The 15,420-nt window shown below is 42.3% G+C and overlaps 1 protein-coding gene across 1 annotated transcript in view; it reads right to left on the bottom strand.

Moving 5' to 3' along the window:
- Positions 1 to 15,420, bottom strand: part of DYRK4 (dual specificity tyrosine phosphorylation regulated kinase 4) — a 27,634-nt gene that overhangs the window by 10,195 nt on the left and 2,019 nt on the right. The window contains exons 2-7 of the mRNA XM_081818920.1: positions 13,448 to 13,690; positions 10,190 to 10,326; positions 9,732 to 9,872; positions 7,744 to 7,882; positions 4,443 to 4,524; positions 1,727 to 1,899 (exon numbers count right to left, since the gene is read on the bottom strand). Coding sequence (XP_081675046.1) covers positions 1,727 to 1,899; positions 4,443 to 4,524; positions 7,744 to 7,882; positions 9,732 to 9,872; positions 10,190 to 10,326; positions 13,448 to 13,690 — 915 coding nt within the window. The remainder of the gene's footprint in view (positions 1 to 1,726; positions 1,900 to 4,442; positions 4,525 to 7,743; positions 7,883 to 9,731; positions 9,873 to 10,189; positions 10,327 to 13,447; positions 13,691 to 15,420) is intronic.

Below are 15,420 nucleotides of genomic sequence, written 5' to 3'. Positions count from 1 at the left end.
GAACAATGAATCATGGAACACTTCATCTAGAACTAATGATGTAATGTATGGGGATTAACATAAGAATAAAAAAAAGAAAAAAAGAAAAAAAAAAAAGAATGGGCAGAGGACACAATTAGACATTTTTCCAAAGAAGACATCCAGATGGCCAACAGATACATGAAAAGATATTCAACATCACTCATCATCAGGGAGATGCAAATCAAATCCACAATGAGATATCACCTCACACCTGTCAGAATGGCTAAAGTAAAAAACACAAGAAACAAGTGCTGGCAAGGATGTAGAGAAAAAGGAACTCTTATGCACTGTTGGAGGGAATGCAAACCGGTGCAGCCACTGTAGAAAACAGTATGGAGATTCCTCAAAAGATTAAAAATATAATTACCATATGATCCCATAATTCCACTACTGGACATTTACCCAAAGAATACAAAAGCACTAATTTCAAAAGATAAATGCACCCCTATGTTTATTGCAGCATTATTTACAATAGCCAAATTATTATGGAAGCAACACAAGTGTCCATCAATAGATGAATGGATAAAGATGTACACACACACACACACATATACATATATATATATAGAGAGAGAGAGATGTATATATATAAGAAGTTGTGGTGTATATATATATATATATATGATGTGTGTGTGTATATATATATAAAGATGTGGTATATATGTATATATAGATGTGGTGTATATATATAATAGAATATTACTCATCTATAAAAAAGAATGAAATCTTGCTACTTGCAACAACATGGATGGATCTACAGAATATAATGCTAAGTGAAATAAGTTAGATAAACACAAATACCATACGGCTTCATTTATATTTGGAATTTAAAAAACAAAACAAATCAACAAAGATAAATGAGACAAACAAAAAAACAGACTCTTAACTATAGAGAACAAACAGATGGTTACCAGAAAGGAGGTGGGTGGAGGATGGGTGAACTAGGTGAATGGAATTAAGAGTACACTTATCAGGGTGCCTGGGTGGCTCAGTCAGTTAAGTGTCCAACTCTTGATTTCAGCTCAGGTTGTAATCTCAGGGTCATCAGATTGAACCCCACGTTGGGCTCTCTGCTGGGCATGGAACCTGCTTAAGATTCTTTCTTTCTCTCTCCCTCTGCCCCTCCCCATCCCACCCACCCTCGACTCATGCTCGAGAGTGCTCTCTCTCTCAAAAAAAGGTAGAGTACACTTGTCATGTTGAGCACATAATGTATAGAATTATTGAATCACTACATTGTACACCTGAAACTAATATAACATTGTATGTTAATTATACTGGAATTAAAATTTTTTAAATGATTAAAAAATAAAAAGAAAAAGGTCACTTTCATAATATGTTGGAAATTTCATCCTCTGCAATTTAATATATATATTTATATATAATATTTATATATTTATATATAAATATATATGTTATATATAATATTTACATATAATATATATTTATATATAATATATATTTATATATAATATATATTTATATATATTTATATATCTATATATAAATATATAATATTTATATATTTAATATAAAAATGTTAGATACCAACTCAAAAGTGTACAGAGGGGCACATAATTCCAAAAATACTTTTAGGGAACATCCAACAACAACAAAAAAGTATGCAGGCCCCTGCCCGACAGTGACTGATGTAGCCCAGTGTTTGTGTGCAAGCTATGGATCCCACAGCGGCCCTCCCCCTCACCTCCATGATGCAGGCCAGCTGCTCTGCTTCATTCTCCCCAGGGAAGAGAGGGTAGCCTGTGTACAATTCAGCCATGATGCAGCCCAGGCTCCACATATCAATGGCCATGTTGTAGGGATGGCCCAGAATCACCTCTGGGGATCTATAGAACCGGCTTTGGATGTAGGTATATACTGTGGGGAAAGAAAGAGAACCATCAGGTAAAATCCTCCTCTCCAAAACACACTTCCTCAGGACACCTTCTCAAGGGAAGGTCGAGGATAACTAAGACTCCCCCACCACTTTTCACTCTCCAGGCTTTTCAGGGAGATGGAAACACAAGTGCTGACCAGCACTTCTTTTTTTTTTTTTTAAAGATTTTATTTATTTATTTGAGAGAGAGAATGAGATAGAGAGAGAGAGCATGAGAGGGGGGAGTCAGAGGGAGAAGCAGACTCCCTGCTGAGCAGGGAGCCTGATGTGGGACTCAATCCCGGGACTCCAGGATCATGAACTGAGCCGAAGGCAGTCGCTTAACCAACTGAGCCACCCAGGCGCCCTGACCAGCACTTCTGAGTCAGGTTACGTATATAATCTCATCAAATCTTCACAGCAACCTGATTATCATGTGGTGTTACTATCCTCACTTTATTGGTCAAGAACTCTAAAGTAGGCGTTGTTCTAGGGAAAGATATTTAAGTTAGCCAAACTTTATAAAAAAGGAAACAGACTAATATAAAGCTAAATTTTCAAACTATCACGTTAATTTGGGGTAGATGCTTTCTGAAAGTATTGTGATTTGGCAAGGGAAGAGGCATATTAAAATGGAAAAAGAAACATGCAAAATGCACACTCTTCTAACGTGTATTCAACGTATTATGTGCATTGTGTTGTATAATGTAAAGAAGGAAGAGCCCACAAAATCTCAGCAGATAAAGCTGTACAGAAGACAGTACTATGGGGAGCCTAGATTTTACAGAGGTGGGAGAAACGGGACACTACAGTTACTTCCACATGCTGACATTCTTTACCCAGATACTGGCAGGGCAAGGATTCTGTAGTCACTTGTCTGTTGTTTGATTGTTTACAGTAAAAACATAACTAAAACAAAATAAAGATATAATAAAAATGACTTTTATACCCTGCCTACATCCAAAATGCTTTTGATGCGCTTTGCAAAGTACATATATACACAGTGTAACTTTAAAAAACGGATTTAATGGACACTTCTATAACCCTTAACATGTTGGGACACCTGGATGGCTCAGTCAGTTAAGCATCTGCCTTCGGCTCAGGTCATGATCTCAGGGTTCTGGGACCCGGTCCTGCATTGGGCTCCTTGCTCAGCAGGGAGCCTGCTTCTCCCTCTGCCTGCCCCCTCTCTCTCTCTGACAAATAAATAAATAAAATATTTTTTAAAAAATCCTTAACATGTGCCAGGCACTATTCCAAGTGCTTCATACAGAGCAACTCTCAGTCCTTATGACAATCTTGTGAAGCAGGTGCTATGATTGTCCCATTTTAAAATGAGAAAACTGAGGCATACAAAGATTAAATAAATTATCAAGGTCACTCAGCTATGTGGCAGAGCTGGGATTTGAACTCAGGCCGTTCAAGTCTGATATCCATACTCTATACTGCCTCATGGTTAAGATAAAGATAAAGGGAAGTCAGAAGCTATATAAAGGGGGAAGTGACTATCTGAAGGCCAGGACAGGATCATTACAAATTCTGCTGGCAGCCAAGGCAAGAAAGAGGCTGCACAGCTTTCATGGCTGAGAAGAGTAAGCAAATGAGTACTTTGTGGGAGGCAGACTGTTTTCTAGCTGGAATTTTTTATGGGTTCCGTATATGAAAGATAACATGTGTCTTCAAAAGTAGTGCTGCAGAATATTTAGAAACAACCATCTAGTAGTCTTTTCTTTAGCCTCAGGAGGCTTCCTCTGACACTCCCTGCCACCATGAAGGCTGGTCCCAAACCCCTCTTTGCTGTTGCCTTGATACAGTCTGTACGTATTTATAATCACTGCACCTGTCCTGTTACCTTTGTATCTTTGTTTCTTCCATTGAACTGTAAGCAATCAGAGCACAGGATGTGTTTGGTTTTTTGTTCCTATACCCAGAACGGTGACAAACACATACAAGATACTCAATTAAGTGTTTGTTAAATGGTACATGTTCTTGCCATCAAACTTGATAAAAGTCAAAGAAGAGGCACTTAAATCAAGTTCAGTGACAGTTGTACAAATGTACTCCAAGGCTGCTTTCTGGATTCTAGCCTGGAAAAAAATATAAAGTCTAGAGAGCTTAGGGCAGTGATTCCCAAACCTCAGAATGGCTGTGTGTTCTACAGTACAGACTGCTGGGATCTCCCCCAGAAATTTAGATTCGGTACATCTGGGGTGAGGCCCTGGGAGTTGTAAATTTTCAGAGGCCTCTAGTAATTCAGATGCACGCCTAGTTAGTTTTGGGAGCCAAGGCTCTGGGGTAATTCCAGATACAGAACTTAAGAGCTGTAAAGGACCTTTGTGGTATTTGAGTCCAATCTTCTCATTTTATAGATGAGGAGACTTAGGCTCAGAGAAGTGAAGCATCTTGTTCAAAATCACACCAGCAATTGCTGTGGCTGAGTCCGGACTAGAACCCAGGTGACCTCACATCGGAAGTGGTGTTTCATTCAGTAAGGGAAAGAAATCGCAATAGGAAAATTCAGACAAAGGGACCAGAACGTGCCTACCTTTCTGGTGTTCATAACAGCTTGATCCAAAGTCAATGACTTTAACAGAGACTTGGCCCTTTTGGTATAACACTATATTCTCCTAGAGAGAAGGAGAAAGACAGACGTCAGTTTTAATAATGTTGCTCTACACACTCTATTTACCAGAATGCCTGCCATCCTCCAGGACCCAGTTCAAAATGTGACCAGTTCCAAGTTGGCCTCCTCCCACATCTCCAAACACCATGTTCTCCGCCCTCCTCTGACTTCCCATTCGATTTGTGGTCTGTACCTCTTGTTTGGACCCAGCATTTGCTGCTTTGCAGTATTTCTTTTGCATATATTTTGTCTCCTTTCCCATATAGAATGTGTAACTCCTGAACCCTATGGGTTTATTTTTATCTCCTTGGCACCAGACTCTATCTCTTGCTTGCCTAAGGTCTTAGAAATATCACTGACTGAATTTAACGTTTCCATTAAGTGCTCCCCCAACATACTGATACGTCAGTAAGGGACCAAAAAAAGGCAATAATTTGAGTTGTGATTCTTTCGCTGACTTTGGGGAAAACGTGAAACCAGTGTCGCCGGAGAGTTGTGGTTAAGCAAGCAGAGCTCCTGGGCTCTCAGAGCATGAGGGTGTACTACCTAGGCCTGGAGTTTAAAGCCCCAGTCATATTTTCACAGCTCTCAGTATCAAATGAATTGACTATTATGAATATCAGATGAATTAGTTCCTTACTGAGTCCTTAACTTTCTAGATATGACACAGCAGGCCTGGTCTGAAGCCTCCAGCTTCACAAATTAAGAAAGTACAAATTTAGTCCATATACCTTTCCTAAAGAATATCTATATTAACTGGAAGAGTTCATTCAGCAAAAGTCGTTAAAAAGCAGACATTTCTAGTGTGTCTCCAGACCAGTGGAAAGGTTCCTTAACTAAATGGTGTAGGCCCTCCCATCATATTGACAGAAAAACTCTATAGTGGGGATGGATGCATCAGACCATCAGAGCTCACTGAAACTATCCTAACTCCTTGATTATTTTTTTAAATTTTAAATTCAATTAATTAACATATAGTGTATTATTAGTTTCCAGGGTAGAGTTCAGTGATTCATCAGTTGTATATAGCACCCAGTGATCATTATATCAAGTGCCCTTCTTATTGTCCATCACCCAGTTACTGCATCCCCCCACCCACCTCCCCTCCAGCAACCCTCAGTTTGTTTCCTATGATTAAGAGTGTCTTATGACTTTCTCCATCTCTAATTTTGTCCTGTTTTATTTTTCCCTCCCTTCCCCTAAGCTCATCTGTTTTGTCTCTTAAATTCCACATATGAGTGAAATCGTATGATAATTGTCTTTCTCTGATTGACTTATTTCGCTTAGCATAATACCCTCTAGTTACATCCACGTCATTGCAAATGGCAAGACTTCATTTTTTTTGATGGCTGATATATATACCACATCTTCTTTATCCATTCATCTGTCAGTGGACATCTGGGCTCTTTCCATGTTTGACTATTGCGGACATTGCCACTATAAACATTGGGGTGCAGGTGCCCCTTCAGATCACTACATTTGTATCTTTGAATAACTCCCTGATTCTTGATCTACACTCACCAAGCACTCTCCTGGTTGCATGCACACTTTTCTAGGGGCATATATACTCCAGTTTACTATTTCTCAAAGAAATCCATTATGTCATGTGAATTTCCTTGCTTAGAGTCAGTCCCCTAAGCCCCAAAACCATGGATGTAGTGACTCTTTGAAGCTGCAAAGCTGAGGATTAGGAACTTGAATGTGGAGAATAAATCAATGTATCACCATTCTTGTGAGACTCTACCAGTAAACCCTGAGAGAACATCTCTATCTTGTCAATATTGGATTGCAAAAATATCCGAAATTTGCCCAATGAGTTACGGTTTTTTAAAAATTTTGTTTTGGTATGGAGGTTCCTCAAAAAGTTAAAAACAGAACCACCCTACAATCCACTAATCACAATACTGGGTATTTACCCCCAAAATACAAAAACACTAATTCAAAGGGATGCATGCACCCCTATGTTTATAGCAGCATTATTTACAATAACCAAATTATGGAAGCAGCCCAAGAGTCCATCAGCTGATGAATGGATAAAGAAGAGGTGTACAATAGAATACTACTCAGCCAAAAAAAAAAAAAAAGAACGAAATCTTTCCATTTGCAACAACATGGATGGATCTAGAGAGTATAATGCTAAGGGAAATAAGTCAGTCAGATGAAGACAAATACCATATGATTTCACTCACATGTGGAATTTAAGAAACAAAACAAATGAGCAAGAAAAGAGAGAGAGAGAAACCAAGAAACAGACTCTTAACCATAGAGAACAAACTAATGGTTATCAGATGGGAAGTGGGTGGGGGGATAAGGGAAATAGGTGATGGGGATTAAAGAGCACACTTATCATGATGAGCACCAGGTATGGTATGGAAATGTTGAGTCACTATATTGTACACCTGAAACTGATATAACACTGTGTTAACTATACTGGAATTAAAATAAAAAACAATAAAAAAAATCAACTGTTTCAGGGAGGGTGAGGAGAAGGGAATGAGGAAAAGTTAAGGGATATTTGCATATCTGTGAGAATCATCTTGTTTTTGGAACCAGCTCCTGATTGAATATCTTCACACCCTTATACCTTTCCCCTAGCTACCTCTCTGTACTCCTCAAGCTTGCAATCATTAACTCTTCTAACAAGCATTTATTTGTTGCCTACCATTACTGTTGCCAGGTACCATGACAGATCCTGGGAATAAAATGGTGAGAAGACAATGGTCCCTGACCTTGGGGGAGCTTGCAGTCAGTGGAAGATAAAGAAACCATCCCTACATAGCAACCAGGGCAATAATAGAGCTAGGTAGAGAATACCAGCAGGACATGTGGGAAGGGCACATTCAGTTGGAGCAGAGGATTTGCTGTACCCTAGAACCAACTCAGAGTACAGTGCATAAACTCAGGATTTAGTACAGCAGTTCTCCATCTCTCTGCATAACATATGTCTCTGCACACCCCCAAGCCTTCTGTAGGAAAGCCCTCAGACCTTCCTGCTCCTGTCAGTCTTGATGATAAACTACATCTCTCTGCATTGCCCCGATATCTGTCCCTTAGTCTTCACCGAATCTCTCGTGGTTTACACAACATATAAACATAACTGCTTGGCTTCCACCCTGGAGCCTTGGTTATGATGGCTTCCCAGTTACCACTGGGAAACAGAATGGGGCAAACAATTTCTGAGGGTGGGAATCAGTTCCCCTGGCAGGACAGAGCTTGTACTCACAGGCTTGAGATCACAGTGAATGATTTTCTCTACATAAAGCATTTGCAAACACTTCAAAACAGAGAGGGTGAAGCGCCGAACTACTGACAGACTGAAGCCTTGAAAGCTATTATTCTTCATCAACTCATATAAGTTGATTCTGGAAAAGAGAGAGAGAAAGTGATGTGTATCAGTGCAGAAGGTATAATGCTGAGTTTGAACCCGCAAACAATCCCATATCACCTGGTTTCCCTCTGGTAGTAGGCAAACCTCAGACCAGGAGGCAGGGCTTTCAAGTCCTATAAACTCAACCTTCCCCTTGATTCATGGTGGATCTGGTGTGAAGCTCCACCGTGCTGGGCTTTCAGACGTCCCTTGTTTCTTATGTGGCAAGGTCATTAACCACTTTGTTACTCATGTGGGTGTTAAAACGTTGGGCCAAACTTCTGAAATATTCATAGTTTCTCAGGCCCTTGGAAGAGATCCAGGAAGTCCATCACCCAACCAAGTGGCCACTCCTGCCCCAAACTAATAAGGCTATCTAAAGACATATAAATGTTCCTGATAGGTAAGGCAACAAGAGAGTGGATAGATAGGGGCTGAGGCAAAATGGAGAAGCCCTACCCTATCTAAAGTGAGCCTGGATGCTTGGTCCCATCCAACGGTAGCCTTGCAGAAATGAGGGTTTACTCTTGCTAGATTATACCAAATTTTCTAAACAGGAAGAAGCCTGCACTACTGTATAAAAGCCTGCTATATTATGTGAAATCTGCTGACTTACAAATGTTGGAAACAAATGCAAAGCATTTTAACAAGAAAAATATATCTGTGAGCTGCCAGTTTGTGACTCTGCAAACCATAAGATGGGGAGAGGAGGGAAAGAAGGGGCACAATCCAGAAACAACTCCTTCCTGGTTTCTCCCAATCTTCCATATCCAAGCCTTCTCTAACTCTGGAAGTATTTAGGAAGCTATTCGTTCTTGGGGAGTACAGGGGAGATGTGAAGCTCTAGCCTCATTCTGACTGGCTGTGTGACCCTGGGCAACTCCTAACCTCTCTGGTCTTTGGATTCACCCTCCGCACGCCTGTCCCCCCTCTCTTTTCAGAGCTCTTTTAAGTACAATGACATCTAACTGTGCAAATACTGTGAGTAATGGTCTAGAAAGGCAGCCTGGCTTGTTCATTTTGACAGAAGGAAGATAATTCGCCTCTGTATACTGGGAAGTGGACCACATTCTGTAGTCATCAGAGATGCTGAGAAGAGTATCAACCTTCCTTCTGATTCCAATTTAGCTGGTTCCTAGAATTTCACTAACAGCAATGGTGTCATGGGACCAGCTCAGTGAATCCCATAATACTGAGCCTCTGAGCGTCTACCCTAATTATTCCCCTTTGCTAAATGTTTTCTGGGTTTCTGGTTTTGTTCAAATTATGGAAGATGATCTTCTCAAAGAGAAAAGTAATCAAATTAGCATGTCCTTCCAATTATCACACCCTTCCAGCTCCAATATTCAGCTAGGTGATGCCAATCTATTTCAGTCAGGTTCTGCTTCCTGACCAAAAATACCTGCTCCTATCCTTATTTGCTCAAAATCAAAGTCCTTTCCCCACTGGGAACAGCTAGCTTCCTGTTCCCTTGGGTTCCAACCTCAGCACCACAGGATTATAAAGCCAGTGAGTGGGGACATGGTGGCAAAGGATAGTCCTTTTCAATATATTTCAGTATCAATCTTGAGGGCAGAGGGCTTGAATTGGCTATGTCACCCAGTTTGGCACCCAGAACTTAGGCAGCACATCCTGAGTATGCTGGCAGGTGACAGGCATGACTGAGGCATGGGGTGAGATGGGCAGCTTTGGGCCCAGCTCCTTTGACTCCTTGGCCATCGTGTCCACTCTAGTCATTAAAAGCTCACATCTAGAAAAATCTAGTGTTCTGACCTCAAAGTTTCTCTTCTGTCACCTTAAGCAATTTTTCAAAAGAAAATGAACTAAAAGAAAAAGCAGCTGACCCCAGGAGTTCAAAGGTGATGCAGAGATGATTGCGAAAATAGAAAAAGTCCTTCATGTGTACCACATTGTGGGTGTTGTCTTTGTCCTTCCTTCTGAGAGCTTCCAGGATCTTCAGCTCCACCAGGGCCTGGTGGTGAAATCTGAAGTGGTGGGGGAGTGGCAGGGAGGATAGGAAATGGGGACAGAATTCACAGTGTCATGTCATGCTACAGCAGTTAGCCCCTTTCTCCAGCCCCTCCCCATCACCCCAACAAGACTCCAGGGAGAGGAGGCAGAAAGCACTAAAAGCTTCATATTCTTGCTTCCTCTGTGCCCCATTGTGAAATCAGATAGAGAAAGAGGAAAATGATGAGGAAGATCAAAGGAAAATGCAGAGTTAGGAAGGGTTGGCATTATGAAGGGGCCAGAATCACACAGACCACCTCTCCCATGGCCTAGGCCATCTACCAAACCACACCTCTTCTTATTCCTGATGATTTTCAAGGCCACCAACTCATTGTTTTTGTGATCCAAGCACTTGGCCACCTGTCCAAAGGACCCTTTCCCGATCATCTCCAAAACCTCATAGCGGTAGGCAATGTGGTCATGCAGGACCTGCAGAAGCCAGACCAGGGTAAGGAACAGAGTCATAGGCTCTGGGGCTTCCCTGATAGTGGGGCCCCTGTGTCAGCCCATGGTTTACGCCTGGGGGAACTTTCTGAACTGCACCAGGTATTTATGTAATTCCCATCCTCCTCTCATTGCTTAGGTTGTTGCTCGGATCCCAGGCTACCAAGGTGGTGCCAGGAAGGTCCCACAGGCTCTATCCATGTCAGGCAGTGCAAAGAACATTGGATGGTCTTTAGAAAACTTGGGTTCTAGGGACACCTGGGTGGCTCAGTCTGGTTAAGCGTCTGCCTTAGTCTCAGGTCATGATCAGGGTCCTGGGATCGAGTCCCGCATCAGGCTCCCTGCTCAGCGGGGAGTCTGCTTCTCCCTCTCCCTGCCGCTCCCCCTGCTTGTGCACACACACACACCCACTCTCTCTCTCTCTGTCTCTCTCTCTCTCTGACAAATAAGTAAATAAAATCTTTAAAAATTAAAAATTAAAAAAAGAAAACTTGGGTTCTAGTCCCAGCCCTGCTATTACCTCTAGTTTTCTGCTTATGTGGGAACCTGCAAAGTAAGAGGACTGAACAAAGTGGCTCTCAGGTCCCTTCCAGTTTGGATATTTCATAATTCTTGAATGCAGCTGAGCAGTAGCCTCAGTTTGGGGGAAGTTCTATTTCAGACCCCTGGTGTGTCTGTTCTGCCTCTTCCTGGTCAGATCTAGTTCTCCTCTTGACTTATCCAGATTTAATTCTAACTTGACAGTAAGCAATACAGAACTCAAACCTTTCTCAACTAAGAAGAGAAGCATTTTCCAAGAGCCAGAATCACCCATTCCCTCCATGGGCTGGAAACTAGAGAACAGGTATTTATTCAAAGCAACGGGAAATTTTTAATTAAAAAGACTTTATCTGCGTATCTTCAGACAAGTCACTTACTAACTCTGAGCTGAGTACCCTCATCTGTAACTGAAGATCCTGGATAAGAACCTCTAATGCCTTCCAGTTCTGAGAATCTCTGATTCCCAGTTTTGCACTCAGGAATTTGGGAGAGATGAAAGACATATGTTTGTATACAAGTCCTCAGGAAGTGTTTGTGATTCTGTGGTGGTAGTTCTTTCATATAGCAGGAATCAGGATCATGAATATGAACAGGTACAACTTTACTAATTGTGGAAGTGGATTGCCCTACTTGTATAAGTTTGTTATGACAATGTATAGGGAAAGGGCAAGGGACAAGTTCTGCACATGTTGGCATAAAGGTATTTTGTACAGGTCACCAGTTTGGTTGTATCATAATTATCTATCTACATGTCAACTTTGACATTGATCGTCATTACTTGAGGCTAAGAACCAGGTTGTACTCATTTTTATATTTCCTTTTATATTTCCAGAGTCTAGCACATGCTCAAGCATATGAGAGGTTCTCAAATAGGTATTCAATTAATGATCGCTGACAGAATAGAAATGAGAATGCAATTGTGCTGCTTGTTTGGGAATTTGGCACGCACTGGAATGCAATGAAGATGGAGATTCTGAGTATACAGTGAGCATGCATCATCTACCTGTCTGCCTCCACCAGTAGCATAGCTCCCTAATATTTGAGACTGAGGAACTGAGCTCCAGTGAATTAACTTAAAGGTAGTGCTGACATCCCTGGGGAATTTCCCAGAGACTCTATACCCAGGTAGGGTTTGGGGTGGAGGAGCTAAGGATGTCTGGATGAATTGGAAGTAAGGTTTGTATTGGAGATACTTAACCAAGGATCCATTAACAGCCCACCCCTCTTTGAAACTTTATGTATGTTCAGGGTGCCTTTTCTGGAATAAGTACTTACAGCACATATCAGACTCCCAAAGGGATCCTTGGCCTAAAAATGTTGAGAACCAGGGCACTAGATTGAGGATTTGTGCCAGAAACTCTAAATCCTTCCTTCTCAGAGTGTGACCCAAGGACCAGCAGCATGGGCATTGCCTGGAAACTTTTGAAAAAGGCAAAAATCTCAGGGGCTCCGTCCCACACCTGCTGGATAAAAGTCCACATTTTTAACAAGATCTCCAGGGGATTAGTGTGTATAGTAAAGCTTGAGAAACACAGCTCTAAATACTCTTAAGAAATAATGTCTCTTTGGGGCACCTGGGTGGCTCAGTCAGTTAAGCATCTGCCTTTGGCTCAGGTCATGATCTCAGGGTCCTGGGATCGAGCCCCACGTCGGGCTCCCTGCTCAGCAGGGAGTCTGCTTCTCCCTATCCCTCTGCCTGCCTTTCTGCTTACTTGTGCTCTCTATCTATCTCTCTGTCATATAAATAAATAAAATCTTTTTTTAAAAAAAGAAATATGTCTCTTCTTTGAAGCCATCAAAGACCAATCTTTAAATGTAACCAAGTTGTGAAGAAATGTCCAGAGGAGGAATTTCCCAGTAGCCTACTAACCTGGTAGACTAAGCATCACATATCTGGACATTTTCAGAAGTGGAAATTCCTTTCTGAAGCAAAAGAGACACTTTTCACTGCCCAGATTTTGCCTTCAGGCTGGTAAGAGGCACTGTCCTAGCGAACCCCAGATTACAATCAGAAGAGGAGAAGGAGAGATCCATCTTTGCTAGGATCCATCTTTGGGAAATTGAAAGGAGTCAAGGACTAGGTGCCAGAGACTACAATGACAAGAACTTTTCTTGGCTGTGGAGAAATGGCATTTAAAATGAAATAGAAAAAGGTCCATGTATGGGCTTGTATGGAGAAGACAAAAAAGAGGATGTTGGGAAGACTGCATCTTATTCCATGAAGTATGGCCTTTCCAATGGGTGCAGAGCTATGCAGAAAAAAGAGCCTGTGGAAATTTGCCCAGGACACAAACCTGTTACTCCAAATACTCTTGGAGAAAAATCAGTACTCTGTTAGCAGAGTAGTTTGTATATTAATTGCAGTTTTCCCATTTTTAAACATGGCATTTCTTTGGTTTAGCAACTACTAGAATCCTTCAGGATGCCTAGTCTGAGATGTATTGGCACCAAATGCTATTAAAACACACACACACACACACACACACTTTTTTTTTTTTCCTTTCCAGACTACTTCTTGTCCTTAAGCCCCAGGCCCCTGGAGTTACCATGACCTATTCCCCATCACCTTCATATAGGAGCCGTGTTCATCATCGAAACTTGTTTTGCTGAACTTCTCAGGAGTCATGTGGAGCTTCTCTGCTTCAAGCCCCAGGAACCACAGCTCTGTGTAGCCCAGAATTTCACTTTGCTCATATGAAGATAGCTGGTTCTTAAAAAACTTTAGGGCCTCTGTGTGAAAGACATTATAGTTGTCAGTTGAGGCAACATGGGGATTTACCCAGGGTCCTGATGATGACACCCCTTCTAGCTCATGAGACAGTCACTCCTTTCCTCAACTAGGTGCCTTACTAAGGACCATGTGTCTTGAATCTCACAGGGTAGAAATGTAAAGGATAAATGTTAAGGTGTTGTACTATTTCAATAAATCAGGAGGGAAACACAAGGAAGGGAAAGGAAGAATTTAGCCCTTTGCTAAAAGCTATGGGTTGCAGCAGCATTGGTAAAAATTTGAGGAGGAAAGCTAGTGTCAAGTAGAATGTAGTTACAGCAGCAGTTTCCAAGTTTGACGCTACACAAATAGTTTATCCCAAGAGGGTTTGCAAACTATAATGTCTTCAAGGGCCAGGCAGGTAACTAAGTGCAACTTTAAAGGCCCAGGAGGTATTCCAACTCAAATCTGCAGCTCAGACCGCAAGGAAGGAACATGTGTTTGCTCTTCTCTACCCTTCTCTGGCCAGACCCCATCAGGTGTTTGGTGTTTGGTCTGGTAGCAGGTGGGGTGGGGTTCAAACTTTAAGGAGATAAACTGGAGAGTGCTGAGAGAGAGAGTCCTGGGGTTTGGGGGTGGGAGGGGAAGGCACCACATTATTTGACAAACTGCTGAAGAGTTGGAGAAGGAACTGCCAGAAGGAAAAAAGACATGAGAGACAAGACCTGTGTGAAGGGCAGTCATGTGAAAGCTGAATAAGGCATATTCTTAGCCCAGAAGATAGAACCAAGACCTGAGAGAGCAAGGAAGGAGATATGAGCTCTTTAAAGGCAGAACTAACTCAAGACTGAAGTGATTGCCTTGTGGGTGGTTCCTAAGATTGTTTAAGAAGAGGAAGGACAACAATTTCAAAGCTGTGGGTAAAGAGCTCTAAGTGTTAGATAATGTTGGTACAGTGGGTGTTGGTTCTCTTTCTTTGAATTCTAATAAGGGATGAATCTCTGAACCTTGTGAGGAGTTGGGCTCCTGGCCAAAAACTTATGTGTGATCTTTCAGGCCCAACCATAGGTAATTACAAAGACTTCCTGGCAGGGTTCGTGGGGAAACTGCCATCCCCACACCAGCATTGGTGCAGAGCCAGGACATGAACTCTCTGAAAAGTTGCTCAAGGGCTCAGGTTCCCCTGGGCAGCCATGTGCATATACACATCTACATTTCTAACCCAGAAGCCCCTATTCAGATGTGGGGGGCAGAGCAAGATGGCAGGGGAGTAGGAGACCTGGATTTCATCTGGTTTCAGGAATTCAGCTGGATAGAGACCAAACTATTCTGAACACCTACAAACTCAACAGGAGATCAAAGAAAAGAATAGCAACAACTCTCTAAACAGAAAAGCGACAACTTTCTGGAAGATAGGACATGTGGAGAAGTGAATCCGAGACAATATTTGGGAGGATAGACGGCGGGGGAGGGGGCCTCCATCGGCCACTTCTGGCAAGTGATAGAGCCGTGGAGCACAAATCAGAACTTTTAGAAGTCAGCTCCTCTGAGGGATGTCGCTCCAGTGGCTAAGCGGGGCGTGGAACCCTTCGCGGGACAGTGTGGTCTCAGGAACCTCGGGGTCACAGAAAGACCAGGGGTGCCTGAGTGCGGCAGAGCTCCCAGGGATCAGAGCAGGGAAGCCGGCTGCAGAGACAGAGCCAAGGTGCGGGCTCTCAGCTCAGGGTTGCCATAAACCATGATCCGCAGCACAGTCGGGCCACTGCTCCTCCAGCAGGGACCCAACAAGCGGCAGATCCGGGGAGACTCCCCTTCCTCCCCCGGGAGGA

Source organism: Leptonychotes weddellii, chromosome 5, assembly GCF_054177405.1.
Source record: "Leptonychotes weddellii isolate Sample4059 chromosome 5, ASM5417740v2, whole genome shotgun sequence".
Taxonomy (NCBI): Eukaryota; Metazoa; Chordata; class Mammalia; order Carnivora; family Phocidae; genus Leptonychotes; species Leptonychotes weddellii.
This window is presented reverse-complemented; position numbering and strand designations above follow the sequence as displayed.